At 38.8% G+C, this 15359-nt stretch overlaps 2 protein-coding genes and 1 long non-coding RNA gene across 3 annotated transcripts; 1 reads left to right on the top strand and 2 right to left on the bottom strand.

Moving 5' to 3' along the window:
* Window positions 1-766: 766 nt before the first annotated feature.
* LOC119652814 lies at window positions 767-1390 on the bottom strand. The gene is made up of 2 exons (XR_005249600.1): window positions 1233-1390; window positions 767-987 (listed from the first exon to the last, which is right to left on the bottom strand). It is a non-coding gene; the product is annotated as an uncharacterized LOC119652814 (long non-coding RNA).
* A 578-nt stretch (window positions 1391-1968) lies between these two features.
* Window positions 1969-5654, bottom strand: LOC119652017 (chymotrypsin-C-like). Its single transcript, XM_038055952.1, has 5 exons — window positions 5440-5654; window positions 5264-5386; window positions 2381-2485; window positions 2219-2323; window positions 1969-2091 (listed from the first exon to the last, which is right to left on the bottom strand). Exons 1-5 carry the CDS (start codon window positions 5557-5559, stop codon window positions 1969-1971), a joined length of 576 nt encoding a protein of 191 aa, XP_037911880.1. The 5' UTR covers window positions 5560-5654.
* A 3792-nt stretch (window positions 5655-9446) lies between these two features.
* Window positions 9447-14224, top strand: LOC119652297 (submandibular glandular kallikrein-9-like). Its single transcript, XM_038056295.1, has 7 exons — window positions 9447-9657; window positions 9724-9843; window positions 9898-10020; window positions 10158-10265; window positions 13661-13783; window positions 13856-14019; window positions 14086-14224. The coding sequence occupies exons 1-7, from the start codon at window positions 9541-9543 to the stop codon at window positions 14183-14185; spliced, it is 855 nt and encodes a 284-aa protein (XP_037912223.1). The 5' UTR covers window positions 9447-9540; the 3' UTR covers window positions 14186-14224.
* Window positions 14225-15359: the final 1135 nt, after the last annotated feature.

Raw genomic sequence — 15359 nt, 5'->3', positions numbered from 1 at the left:
CTGGTACTTTTGAGCATTTTGAATTAGTATCGTCTATACTCATTTGTGATATGTCTTTTACTATTTCATAAGAGTTCGAGTACCATTTGTGCAATTCAAGTTTTGAATTTGATAGTATACCCTTTAGTTATAAATGTCAAATCATAATTATTGTTTATCACACTGAGATCATCAATTGATTTAAATGCTTCACTTTTCAGTACACTTCGAAGATTTATTTTAATTTTTCATGAACACTTTCAGATTTCTGCTTCAGTGCCTTTATATCGTTAAGTCGTAACTCAATCTCCTCAAAAGATTTCTCATCCACGTTTTCCAGAAACTTCCCAAATCTCTGCAACTTCGCACAGATGTCAATTGATTTCTGCTTCAATAATTCACGCATTCTGACACAAATTTTTACACAATTTCAGGACAATTAATTAGTGCCGCTAGATTCGACTCGAAGGACCAACAAATATATACATTTATACTTTTAGAAACTATTTAGTTTGCTGTAATGCTGACATTCTATGGCGCAAAATATTCTTATAGGATGATCTTAAATTGATTAAAGGAAGACTTCCAAGACGAATATTCTCACTTTCACTTTGCCTTTTCGCACATTTTACTGCTGTATGTCTATCAGCTTTTCATCCTAGTAATGGAAAACAAGCGTCATACTATATACTTACCTATTTCCTCCTCTAGGAATCTTTTTAACATGACGTTAATTCCCGTGTCAAAAACGGACTTTCCTTGGCAGATATTAAATAATACTACGGTAATGAAATCAAATATTTACTCAACATATTCAGCCTTCGATGCTTGCTATGATTGGCAACTTTAGAGTTAGATCGAAAACTAGCTTAATAAGTAAATTAATAATATCTTTAAACGTACACAAAATTTTATGATAAGATCAATGTGTTCCTGAACTGCAAACTCAGCACAAAAAACAATTTTAAATAAACTCCTCTTTGTAAAATAATGGCTGTGTTGGTTGTTCTGTAATAATTAGAAGAAAAGGAGTTATTATATTATTATATATATTATATTATCATTATGTGTAATGCCCCTATAAATATAATGAGATAAAGATTAAGTCTGATTAGCAGTTTCTTTATATTAGTTGACAATTGTAATTGAAAAAGTGCAGAAGTATTAAAGAATTAACCGTTTTTTAATATTTTTAAAATTTCATTCAATTTTGACTTCATGGCATTATTAGCGGAGATTATCTTAAATCTTACAGTTTCTTGTATCCTTTACTAATATATTTAGCTGTCGTTTGGAGCCACCCCTTATATGCTCTGACGTCGACGTATACACCAGGATATCCAGCGCAAGCATCGCCGGGCCCAACGAATATTCCTGCTAAGAAACCATCACATATCAGAGGGCAACCATAGTCTTCCTGAAATTTATTGAAGAACATTTATTATCGCAAATCTACCAGAGTAATGTTGAGCAAGGCTAGATAGGAGACAAGTTTCGGCAAATATTTTCAAATTGCAGTTTGATTTGAGGAATTTTCTGGCAAAAGCTGGAAACATCACATAATGAAATCAAAACTATAACTATAAAATGAAATCAAAACTATAACTCGTGAGTAGTGTAAAACCATATTCTTCTAAAGATTCTCTGAGACGTGATTTGTAGATTTAAAACACTTCTAAGAATTAGGGAGTCCTGAGTCTGCTATCTACCTCATCTTGGCCCAGACCAATTGAGAAGAAACTTCCTCCCACTATTTTTGGTCCACTGACTCCTCTGTATTAGGTTAGATCTCAATTTTTACTCCCTGCACAGAGGTGAGGTAGCGTCTGATGAGTTGCTTTTGCCGGAAGTCAGATATTTTTTTTGATTTGTAGCTTCCAGGAATAGCATGTATGCGTGTATGAAATTAGGCTCGAAACAAGGGTGAAGCAACAACATATAGTTTGGCAAAAAATACACTGTGCAATCAACACAACATGAAGAAAAGTATTATTTACTTACGTCGCAGACTGTCACTGTTTTATTGTTTCCGAAACATATTGTTTTTGATACATTTACAGTGCATTCAGCAGAAGGTCGAACCATTTTTGGAGTTTGTTTACCCACTGACAGCTGAAATTATGAAGTTAGTTAACAAAGGTAAAAGCAAACTAGAAAATAGAAGAATACAAACTAAACATGTTTAAATAAATTTAACTCTCTCATTTTGTGACTAAAGAACTTCAAGAAAGAATCAGACCTCTCCTTTTCTGCTCCAAGAAGCAACAAAACACTCTTCAGTGTTGTTTTCTGCAGCCAACTCAACTGGGCCAGCTCCATCATCATCAGTAAATGGATGATCCACCTACTTCCACATGATTCCTTGTAAAACAGGTTTGGATATAACCTCATCCATACCCACCTTGATAACTGCGAGGTTATTTTCTCCTGTTTCACGGTTAAAGGAATCGTGAATGAAAAACGTTGATGCACGGTTTTCTTGTGATTGATCACTTGTCTTCAGCTTCTAGTAAATTTATGCAAATGGATGAAAATACAGAGTCAAATGATGGCAATTAATATCAAATAAATAGAGAAACCAATATCTGAATAAAGCAACATCTGGCCAATTGATTTTCTTATATATAATATATTATAATATTATAATAATATTTCACACCATAGTAGAAGCGGTACATCTCCTTGATATGTACGTTATAAATTTTTTTTTCAAATTAAAGTATACATGTGCTTGTTTTTCATGACACTTTGTCTTTCGAGACAACGTTAGTACCTATCTACAACCCCATCCAGCCCCTAACGATTTATAACGGATCCACTCCTACAAAGTAAGGCATTGGTAGCTAACAATAAGGGGAGACGTAAACACCAGATACCAGGTTCGATACACAGTTGAACCAGACCGGAGGAAGGTTTCACCAGTTTCTAATAAACGCTCACCCAACCATGAACCTACCGCACTTAAGCTCAGCTGTTGTGACTGTCACTAAGGGTCATTATCACTTTGTCACTTCACCATCAACAGTAACATTGCTGTTAATCCCAATCTTAAGACCTATACTATTCTGGAGACTTTCCGCGGCATCAATGATAATTGTTTCATGAGCCCCGACTTCAAACTTCCAGACACATCCCATCCCACCCGACATCCATTTCTGAATTTCCAGAAGGCGACTTGGAAACCCATGAACCGGATCCTGAAATCCAAACTTAATCCATTCCTCCAGATAGTCCGTCTGTATATTGTGAGTTGATCTTTCTTGGCACTTTGGATTCTCAGGTATTAACCAAAGTTGCACGCGTTCTTTAACCGATTCTAGGACCGTACCGGAACTAGAAAAACAAGAAAGGGAATATAGCGGGAACGTACCGAAAAAAACGCGTGACGTTAAAACTAGAAAAAGGAAAAATTGATTGGCTTGACCACACACGTGGAGAAATAAAGCTCACGCTCGAGGGTCACGACAGAGAGGGAAAGTTCACGTATCACATCCTCAATCGATGGTTCTGTTGGAGATATGATAATGCACTCACATACTCCACACGTATGTTCTCGAACATACAAGCACAACACGCATGCACACTTGCCACATCCTTACACATATTCCACACTGACCGCACTCTTGCGCAGTTTTGAACAGGTCGCTTTACAGCATACTAATGCTAATAATGTTGATATATGTATAATAAACGTTATTTTATTGTTAAGCCACGGACCTCTTATATTGATTATTTCGGACCCGATCAATTATATTTACCAGACGTTATGAACTTTATGAACCCAGCGAGTATAATTAAGGTGGACCGGCAGCGGTCCTAAGCATGGTGAAGGAGGCATCGAAAAAAAGGGGAGCAAAGGGACTCGCGCACATGATGGCAGCGGCATATAACGGTAATGTCAATTTAAGCCTACGTAATACCTTATCAATTAAAGACTTTAGGACTAATCCCGATTCCATATCGAAAATCACACGCAACATAGGAGGGATTTTATTCAGGACCTGAATGGAGAAGTAAAACTAGCCACAGGCTGAGTAAGGGATTTGCATTACTTACTGGAACAGGGAAAGCAAACAAAGGTAACGACAATTGTATTCCTGCGCGGATACATTGGTAAACCTATCAATAAATGGAGCATCAGGAATAAATCCACGTCGTCGTGCCGCATGTGTCATCATGGAAAACTGACAGCAAAGCCTTTGTCCCGTTCACAAGTAGTCCCGTCAAGCCTTAATGTGTCGTTAGCTCCTTTCTTTTCAACTCCAAAAGAACGGTGGGTAAATTTAGGATGGTTTCTCATGCAACCGAAGGTCAGTCCCTCTGTCGATCTTCTTCTTTTACTTCAGCCGTTGTCCCGTTCACAAGCGGGGTCGGCTCGTCGTGACCGATTTCGTCATTCGGCTCTATCAAATACCTGATCTGGATGCAATCTAGAGGCTTTTAAATCACCATCCAATGTATCAAGCCACCGTTGTTCCGGCCTGTCTTTTGGTCGTTTACCAACTACTTCGATGTTCAGACCAATCTTGGCAAGTGAATTCTCGTTAGCGTGAATTGCATGACCATACCATCGAAGACGCCTCTCCCGCAGTTTTCCACGATCGCGTCACGCCACTTGTCCAACGAACATCTTCGTCTCCATTACCGCAAGACGCCGTTCATTGTCTTTTATAGTCAGCCAATTAAGTATATTAAGAAGCATACTGGGTAAAAAATCAAATCGTTGCTGTCCTGTTTCCCTAAGAAAAGGCATGGCAGTGTTCACAAGAAAGATGCTATTTATATACGAATGCGGATTCCTGGCAGCTCAAAGTGAATATCTGAGCATGGCTTGATACTTCCAAATGTCCTCATAGTCTAGGATTCTTATCATACAGATATGCTTGATAGATCGATAAATAGATTTCAAGTCGAATAGTTAGTTCGCTGTGGAATCAATTCACGCCTAGCATTTCACAAAAGTGCAGGACTTAGAACCCAAATATTATTATTATTATTAGCATAATTATGCAGGCAGGAGAGGGCGAGGAGATCACTTTCACTATTTTACGGACCAAAATTCATAGTACGGGAATACTCCGAGATTATCAGTTTTTATAACCACAATGGAATTCTGCTTGTACGGTAGCAAAAGTAAAATGGCTTCAAAATGCGTACGTAGTTTAAGCTAACCAAATATGTCATGACTATTCAGCATTCACAGACTTCGTTAGATTTCTAAGAATTTGCGGAAATTGCATCACATATGACACTGAAATTTGTATAGTATAAAAGGCTTCATTACCAGCTGTGCCAAGTTCCATCCCTCCTCGAATCCTTGAACACAGGTTGCAGCTGTAAGAACATGCATCAAGTTTATCATAACACCGCCGCAAAGGTGCTCATCCTTAGGATAGAGAAGCTGAATCTGAAATTTTTTCAAATTAAGATCGGCATGTTAGCACGATGATGCGTACTCACCCCAGCAGCAAATTTGGCAGTGTGCACTTTTGGTGCTACAGTGTTACCTCCTGTACGATTTGATCCCGCTAATATATTTTTGAATGCAATTAACACGATCAAGAATTTAAACAATAACATTTCATTCACATAATTTTGATCAAATCTATTGCATCGAAATAAAGAATATTCTGTCAAAATTAAAGCAACGTCATCGGCTATAGAGCTTGCTATTTGATTCAGTCAGATGTGAGAGATTTCCATAGGTATAAATATCTTAATAGTGAAGTTATATAGAGCGTGCTCAATAAGAAGGTGTAGAACAAAAATAAGGCAAAAACAAGTCAGAAACTAGAAGCTCCGACCCTCAGGTAGGGAAGGTTTTGTGTATTTCTTATGTAAGAATATTTGGTTGTGCATTTCTCCGATTTGAACCTAACTTGTAATATATTATACACATATATATCAGATTATTCAGTTTACTGTGATACTGATTACAGCCTCTACCTTTGCTAATTTGATTTTACTAGGATAAATTCGAACGTGTTTCCGGCCAATTTCTAAAAAATACAGTAATATATTATTAACATTATGTCTGTCGGACTTTTTCAACAAAAGTTTGATTTCACCATAAACTCTGTGTCGTGATTTATAATAAAAGCACTAAGGGAACAAAATCTCTGCCGCTGGAAGCATCCGTAAAAGTGAAACCTTGTTGGATGTTTAAACGTCCGTTGTGTTTTGACCAACCTCCTCCCTGAAACAACTAATCATAAAAGTCGATTCGTTTGTAAATCTTGCATAACTCCAATTACGAACGATACTTTCGTTGCCCCAGCATTTCTCCATATACTTTACAAATGGTGTAAGTTTTTTCGTTATACTGGAAAGCGCCGAATTCTCAGCTGACTGTGTTTATTGGGATCTTCATGTTTTCCTTTTATTTCTCGGAAGTATATACGACAACTGAAGAAAGCGGTGGTGGCGTTATCCTCTGCTTTCATTTAACACGGACTGAAATGGAAATGCACTTGCGACCTTGCCTTTATATGCAGGGTTAAATTTTGATTAACTGATATTTATAAAAAAGTGGCGTACAAAATGCTGTGCTCCCAATTGCTGTCAACTTTTCAATATATGTTTGACTAATAGAGATTTAGCGGGAGTAAAATCACTAAAAGTTTTTCATCTCTTTGGAGTATTGGTACTTTTCGTTGTGTATTCTAAGCAACCCATTAATCGATGCTTAGCTCAGACGTCGCATTGCTGTAGATATTCATTGTTAGAGTGCATCTTTGACGGATTCCACGCTGAACTATTAACTCTTCTGAATACTCCATTTGTCACCAACTCCCTAATGATACCGGCGACAATGTAGTGACGAGCGCAAATGTGACCATATTGCCTCCTATAGGGTACTGCAGTCGACAGTCTTGTAGTGTACCATTACGGTCTTGAATGAAGTGCTCTAACACACCTCAAGGCCCTGATCTAATTTGATTGTCACGCCAACGATTATTATTATTATTATTAATTGGTGAACCCGCGCTGTGAGTTGGCGCTTAAAGTCTTTCTCGATTGCTATAAAAGGTGACCAAAACGAATGGAAATTTGTGGGCTAACTTCCTACCAATTTGGAAACATCACCGTTGCCAAAACATCAACAACGCCTCGAACAAGCATTGACCTCATGACGAAAATTTTCAGCTATCGAAAACAAATGATGACTGGTTTTTGGAATGTGCACACGCTCCTCAGAAACGGTATCGAGAACGCAACCGCCCCCCCCCCCTCCCCAACGTTACATATACCACACTAGTGGCAATGTTCTTTTGTACTCTGGAAAGCCAACTGATGACAGACGCGAAGCCGGTGTCAGATTGTTTCTGACGGCTACCACAAGTCACGTTCTCGCGACCTGGGAACCAGTTTTTGATGGAGAAGCCGATTTCTACGAGTAAATGCTCGCAATTTAAGAGAGGCTTCCTAACGGTGACATATGTCTGAATGACAAGGTGGGCTTGTTCAAACATGTGATGGGGAAACAGGATTTTGGCGACCATAACGATGTTGGTGGGATGGATTGGATTTCTGCAACTTCCACCGCGTTTGTCATCGATGGCGCATTGTTCAGACATAAACCTTGCCAGAATGTCAGTCGATTTTCAGCTGACATAGCCCGAATGAGCAATGAGTTTGACCACTTTGCGATCAGCAGTAGATCCATACGGCCATTTACAGATATATAAATATAGATAGATAGGTCACACATTAAGGAGGGGCGACAACTCCATTACTCGCTACGGAATGGAATGGAAGTCACTGTTGTCTCGTCTCGCATTCAGAATCTAATTTGAATCAGGATCATATTCTGAAATACTGATGCTATAGAACTAAAGAGAACTAAGATTTGTAATCAGCAACTACAATAACCTTTAGACAATATATTTGGTCGATATCCGTTTCTTTTTGAAATTTCACTTAGCTTTGCGGGGTTGTTGGACACTCTAGTTGTCTTAAAAGAATGTAGAATGCATCTTCTTCGCTCGGTTGTGCTCGGTTTCGTCATTTAGCTCTCTCGAATGCCTGATTTGGGTGCAATCTTGAGGCTTTTAAAACCCCATGCAGCATATCAAGCCACCGCTGTTTCGGCCGGCCTATTGGTCGTTTACCATCGACTTCCATGATCAGAAAAATCTTGGCAAGCGAATTCTCGTTAGCGCGAATTACATGACCATACCATCGAAGACGCTTCTCTCGCAATTTTTCCACGATGGGTACAACCCCATAACGATCGCGGATATCCTCATTTCGAATGTGATCAAACTGTGTCACGCCACTCGTCCAACGTAACATCTACGTCTCCATTACCGCAAGACTCCGTTCATTGTCTTCTATAGCCGGCCAACACTCAGAACCCTAGAGGGCGACAAGTTGCTTGAAATCATTTTTGCTATCAGATGCTAGGAAAGCATCGTCTGCATAAAGCAGTATATAGGGCGCTCGACATAGGATGTCCCGTGTGACGGTTTCCAGAACAAGAATAAAGAGGAGTGGTGAAAGGGCGCTTCCTTGATGAACACGAAGCGGTTTTGATACAACCGCCATACTTCGACCTTTACTTTTCGGATCGTGGTAGAGGAATTGAACTCAGCGCACGAGTTCTTCTGGCACTAATTGTTGTTGTAAAGTATACCAAACGAGTTGGTGTGACACACGGTCAAACGCTTTCTCTAGATCCAGAAATACAATGTAAAGAGGGCGATGTTTCTCACGGTATTTCTCCATGAGTAACCGCACAGCATGTATTGCGTCAGTAGTTTCGCAGTTTTTGACAAATCCGGCTTGATTCACGGTTATTTCAACGATTTCGCGAATACGGTTGTCAAGAATGCATTCAAAAATTTTCATGGTATGGAATAGTAACCGGACCGGACGATAATTTAAACATTCTGCTGGACTACCTTTCTTTTTCCATATTGGAACTGTGGTTCTTCTTGTGGCCTCTTACTTGAGGATGGACGAACAATACCATGACCGTCTGCTTGTGGATAAAATAAGGCTCAACAGGTTGCGGTGGGCGGGTCACTTAATCCGTATGGATGAAGATGATCTAGCCCAGAAAGTCTACAAGAGCAATATCTACGGTGGAAAAATAAGACGAGGCAGACCCTGCCGGAGATGGAGTGATGGCGTAGACCAGAATACCAGACAACTTTTAGGGATGTCGAATTAATGGAGCTCGGCCCAGAACCGGGATATCTGAAGTTCCTTATTAAGACAGGCCTAGACCGGATGATGACGTTTCCAATTACGGAAATCTCCGGGTTTGAACTAAAGTAACTTGGGATATCTCAATATCCAAGTGCAGTTACGGAATAATATTTTCACCTATACTATTACTATCATAATTATATGCAAAATGTCATGTAAATGTGTCAATTACAAATCAAAGAAGCGTACATATGTAATGCATGTATGTATGTATATATTTTTCCGTGATCACCAAATTTTAGGTTTAAGAAGTTCATGAGAAATGTGTCACAATTCATTTGAAAGCAAAATCCACGATTTTCAGTGGGCTAATTCCCAATTTCTTTTAAATTTTCAACCTGATGAAAGATGTGTATACATACATTTAGACATAATATTTTACAAATTGTAGTAGTATTTTTAATTTTAATCTGTTATTCCTGTGCCACCATAGAGGAATGTACCGACGGAGAATATCCATCAGCTGTACGGACTTCGATATTGAATTTTTAACAGTGCCTCAACACTAATGTATCTACATTTTTATTGAAGGCTGCCATAGTGAACACCGTCAACAGGTTATCAAGCTGCTCTGGTGCCATTATCAGTCCAAAATTTGTAGTAACTGTTAGACATTGCATGCTTTTGACAACAAACCCGGAAGAACTCCGAGTAAGATACGAAGCATCAAATTTATCACTAACACTAGTTGTGAGTAATTTTTAGGTAATAGCCGGAAGCAACCGTTTGGATAAAAATTCAACGAAAGCTTTCCTTGTCAGGAAGGTGACTGGAGTCGTAGCTTACCCAACCAAGGGAAAAGCCTTAGATGACATAACATTAATTCAGGTTGGTTCCGATAGTACTCCATTAGCACAAACCCCCTCTACATGATATCTAAGATGAAAATTACCTATGAACAATCTGATCTTAATTACGAAAATTTCCAGTAATCCACTCGATACATTATTCTTAACTGCTTTCAGGTCAGCTTTCCTTTTTTCTTCAACAAAAATACTAATAAAACTGTACCGTCAACCATAGGCCCAGTATTCGGCCAGAAATGCACTCTAATTGGATGGGGGCTCTCTGCGGTAATGTATCAGTGTTATTACCAACCTGCACTTTCGACTGGCTGAATTTCGAGTTAAAAGGAGTTGTTGATATACTAGCCTAAGGGGGAAACCACATTACATATTAGCCATAGTGAAAGTTAGGCGACATTAGTTCACTGAAGGCCGTAACTAGAATTCTCCACTTGCTGGACGTAGCATGTAGCAACTCTAATTTTTATTTGAAACCAAAGGGTTTTAATTTTATTCTGCTAACTTATTTTTGAGGAATATGAATTATGCAAAAGGCACATTCAAAAGCCTGACATCATCTAAAATGTTAGATATTGCCTTCTGTTTGTAGTTAAGTCTAAAATTGATAGACCAGTAGCTTAGCTTTGTACTGATTAAGGGAGTAAGTTGCTCCCGAAATATATATATACATAATAAAATAAAATTGTAGTTTGGAGTAAGCTACTGGTCTGTCAATTTTCCTGACATCATCGCTAAAGACTGACAACACTTCCAAATTTCGTTGCTCTTAGAATTCCCGCGAATGTGAAAAAAGTCATTTTGAGAGAGTTTCAGTTTGAACAAAATTAAATGGTAAGTGGGACTTTCGATTATTAAGAAATTTCTCACTTTCAGCTACGGATAGAAAAATAACAACAAATATAAGTGCGCCTGTAGAAGGCTGCGTTCAGGCTATTTAAGGGGGATGGTACACCTAGAAGTGGCAATAAAATAACTTTTTCGAGAATTTTTTTTGACAGATTTATTTAACTTTTCGATGCGGGTTTTCTTGTAGTAAATATGTTCACTTTCTTTTATATTCTTGAATTTTTATATTATAAAATACAAAAATTAAGGAAGTTCTTGGAGTGCGCACTGCTATTTGTTCAAAAGTCATCCGAAACAAAAATTAGTAGGGAAATCGGACGCTCGGGGCTTTAGGCACGGCTTTGTTTCTTCTATAAGTATATTTGAGTGCAGAACTATCCCATTTGTACTAGCCCGTAATGTATATGTGTATTTAGCATTTTGGTTTGCTGTAAATTTATACGAAAAAGACAACTTTAAACTACTGTAACTTTACCATTAACAGTAAGATTTTGATGAATCTCGGGGGATCATCATGCTTTATACTATAATATATATTACTGCACTTGAAACTGTTAGGTGAACTTAAGAGGAGTTTCTAGCCAACTTCCAAAAAAACATAGTAATATACTATTATTAACTTAATTTGAGTAGATATAGATATGGAGAGTATTTTGGAGCCTGGCCACTATATAGAGGTCACTTCATGATTTTTTTCAGATTTTTGTGTTGGGTAGTTTCTGAGAATGACTCCTTCAAAGAAACCATCACTTTCGACCTCCCGCACTCCCGTCTTTCCGCCAAATGTCAAAACTAAGATCGAATTTGGAAAGTGCTAATCGAAACCAAATTTCGTGTCAGAGGTATAGCCGTTTCTGAAAAAGTGCGTGTGACAGGCAGACATTGAACCGAAACACCAAACGGATTACCAAACTGGATACTACAATCTAATATTTGGTATAGTCAGTTTGATTTTAGACAAAATGGCAGATGCATAAACTTGAATTATACGGAAATGACAGGCGACACTGGAAAACATTCTCTGCCAGGTAACTCGGTCACATCGTGTCGCTTGGCTGAATTTCGCGTCGTGCAGTGTCGCTCAAGTTTGTATTGGTGCTTACAAAACCATATGAAAATATTTCGTCAGGCAGTGCAGTTTATGGCCGCGTCGCGTCGCGTAGCGTATATGTCGTACCTCTAACTGCCTTTTTAAAAAAAAAAACAACTTTCAAATTTCGTACGAGTTTACTCTGGCAGCGCTTCCACTATAACAATCCAATCTTAATTGCAAATTCTACCTCTGCTCTTAAGCGAGAGTTTTTCTTCATTTCTTCTTCATGAATGCATAACATCTCAAGAATATTATGTAAACATTTTTTCCAATAATTTTCTACGTATTCCTGGCAGCATTTTGTTTTTTTTTCTAATAATTATGAATTCTAAATCTGTTTAAATTAGTTTTAGGAGTAATCGGGTTTTCGGCTTCCAAGTCATCATCATCAAGAGCGCAATAACCGGTATCCGGTCTAGGCCTGCCTTTATAAGGAACTCCAGACACCCCGTTTTTGCGCCACCAATTCGATATCCCCAAAAGCAGCTTGGAGTTCTGACCTATGCCATCGCTCCATCTCAAGCAGCGTCTACCTCGTCTTCCTTATTTACCATAGATATTGCCCTTATAGACTTTTCGCACAGGATCATTCTCATCCATAAGTATTAAGTGACCCACCCACCGTAAGCTATTGGGCCGGATTTCATCCACAACCTGATGGTCATGGTATCCCTCATAGATTTCGTCCTTATGTAGGCTACGAAATTGTCCATCCTCATGTAGGGGGTCAAAAATTCTTCGGAGGATTCTTCTTTCGAATGCGGCGAAGGGTTGGAAATTTTTTTTGCTAAGAGCCCAGGTTTCCGAGAAATACATAAGGACTGGAAAGATCATTGTCTTGTACAGTAAGAGCTTTGACCTTATGGTGAGACGTTTCGAACGAAACAGTTCTTGTAAACTGAAATAAGCGTCGTAGCTGTTCTCGGTTGTGATTTTCAACCCTAGATGGGAGAAATTGCTAATGGTCTCAAAATTGCAGGCTCCTATCTCAATGCTTTCTGTTTGCCCAATGCAATTTGATGTTGTTGGTTGGTTGGTTTTTGGTGCTGACATTGCCACCATATATTTTGTCTTGTCTTCATTGACGTGCAGCCCAAGATTTCGTGTTGCCTGCTCGATCTGGATGAAGGCAGTTTGTACGTCTCGGATCATTCTTGTTTCTTATCGATATCGTCAGCATAGGCCAGTAGTTGGGTAGACTTGTGGAGGACGGTTGCCCTCGCATTTACCTCAACATCACGGATCGTTTTTTTTCCAGTGCCAGGTTAAACAGGACACATAATAGGGCATCCCCCTGTCTTTGACCCCCGTTGATCTCAAATTGTCTCGAGAGTAATCCTGCTGCTTTTATCTGGCCTCGTTCATTAGTCATTAGTGCTAGTCAGTCTTATCAATTTCGTCGGGATATCGAATTCTCTCATGGCCCTGTACAGTTTAACCTTGGCTACCTAGGCGTACTATTCCTCCTGCACCCGATAAGCACTAGGTTCTTCGCTCATAAAATCTAAAGGAATACGAATTTCACTATGAAATTTTTGCCGTATATTCTGGGATATTTAAGTTATTTATGTAAATCTACTTCTTGGACATGTGGTTTCCCCCTTAAATACGATCTTTTTGTACCTACCAAGTACTCGTAAATCGGCCGTTGCAATTGATCTGTCGACCTAAACTAATTTGAAAATATCTTATGCAAATACTCTATTTCTTGTTGCAATTGAAGGAGGGGAGTCCAATAAATATCAAACAGAAGCAAACACTATACATGACAAATTGCCCCAATATAAACAAAACAGATGAAATTATTTGCGGTGTTCTAACAAGCGACGAACCAGAGCATTGTGTGGTAATATTAATTATAAAGTTAGTTTGGAGATAAAAACTTATTTATGTTTGCTTTTCTTTTGCTTAAATGTAGGGTGACAGTGGCGGTCCCCTGTATTGTGATGGGCACCTAAGTGCTTTACTTTTGGGTGGAGCATGCAGAGCTCCCGGCAAATTTGTTATTTTCATTAATATTATTAATTATAACAAATGGATCAAGGAAAACATGAAATACGATTTCAAAAATGTATTGACTGGGTAATTCAAAATGATGTACATAAAATCTCAAAATATTTAATTAAATTTTCTTTTGTTTCATATCAGCTGGTTTAGTGTTGCAAATAGGTTAAAAATTTCCCCTTTTTGTTCAGTGTTTATTGTTTTGTCGATATCCTATGTTCGTACATTTAAGAAGTATATTTGAGAAGCATGTAGAAAATATGATTTTAACGGAGATGGAAAATTGTGTTGTTTTTTTTTCTGAAATGCATAAAAAGTTTGTCAATATTTACAAAGCATGCGTTTCAATAAATTATACAAGACGATGTCATAAAGACCTCAAAGTAAGACACATCTTTCCTATTTAAGATGGTCTAAATTTCAAATTATAATGGGTTCAACTCATTTCTGCCGATTCATTTGGTTTTTCCTGTTAATATTTTGGAACCAAGTTCAATTTGCCTCGAAATTTACTTTAGCGAAAGGAAGATTCGAGTCAAAACGCCCATACATTTTCTAAACTTCAAAGTTTTCAAAAACCTGAGGTTGGATGAATTAAACTTCATAAGGCAGGGAAGGAAAATGACACCAAAATCGTACTCGAATAAATCTTACAAGTACATGCCCTCCTCCCCTTCTCAAGATGAGCATCATGGGTATTGTGGCCACTAATAGCAGCCTGTCTAAACCCAAAGCACGGATCATTTTAAAGTTTAAGGACACAAACAATTTAATCAAATTTTAATATGATTTCGTTCCTATTATTTTCACAGTGTCATTCCGGACAAGTGAAGCCCATGGTGTTTTACGTAGGCACCTGTAATGAGACTTAATCCTATGGTCCTCTTAAGACACGGATTGATTTTGTGACCATAATCAGAGCCCCGCTGAGACAAGCTACAACGGTACCAGTCTATACCAAGTGCATGGCTTAGCATTCATACTGGTGGATGCAAGAATTCCCTAAATCTCTACCGAACTATGGAGTACGGCACCCGTGTTGATACGCAACACCACGTCGAGGCCCGAAGATCTCTTCTCGCTTGAACATAACCACAACCACCATGAAACTCCCACTAGGGGGGCCAACCGCAAATAACCGAGCTGTCCTCACATACAACGGGAGTTCACCCAAAGTATGTGAATCCTGGGGCTTTCCCGGTTCCCATGGTACCAGTATACCCCTGGTATAGTTTCGTGACCAATTTGCCGCTTCAGATGAGTCCCCGTGCAGACTCGCCCTGATTAGGCCTTTGGAGCATTCGCCTACTGAATCACGGCCGGCAAACCAAAGTGATTACAACGTCTCCCGGTGCCACCGCTATGGACGTTCTCCTCGGCCACTTGGTTTTGGTTTGGCCGATAGGCCACCTGTCATT

The sequence above is a fragment of the Hermetia illucens genome, chromosome 3 (assembly GCF_905115235.1).
Source record: "Hermetia illucens chromosome 3, iHerIll2.2.curated.20191125, whole genome shotgun sequence".
In the NCBI taxonomy this organism is placed as follows: Eukaryota; Metazoa; Arthropoda; class Insecta; order Diptera; family Stratiomyidae; genus Hermetia; species Hermetia illucens.
The sequence above is the reverse complement of the archived record's forward strand: the minus strand, read 5'-3'. Positions and strand labels throughout refer to the sequence as shown.

Bases quoted from the DNA above. Each gene is read 5' to 3' on its own strand.
- LOC119652017 (XM_038055952.1), bottom strand. From the start codon at position 5,559: ATGTTATTGTTTAAATTCTTGATCGTGTTAATTGCATTCAAAAATATA. The intron at 2,486-5,263 runs GTAATGAAGCCT...TAAATTTACTAG, and splicing joins GATGGAACTTGGCACAGCTG to AAGCTGAAGACAAGTGATCA. The intron at 2,092-2,218 runs GTCTGATTCTTT...TCATAATTTCAG, and splicing joins CTTGGAGCAGAAAAGGAGAG to CTGTCAGTGGGTAAACAAAC.
- LOC119652297 (XM_038056295.1), top strand. From the start codon at position 9,541: ATGTGTATACATACATTTAGACATAATATTTTACAAATTGTAGTAGTA. The intron at 10,021-10,157 runs GTTGGTTCCGAT...AACTGCTTTCAG, and splicing joins ATGACATAACATTAATTCAG to GTCAGCTTTCCTTTTTTCTT. The intron at 14,020-14,085 runs GTAATTCAAAAT...GTTTCATATCAG, and splicing joins TTCAAAAATGTATTGACTGG to CTGGTTTAGTGTTGCAAATA.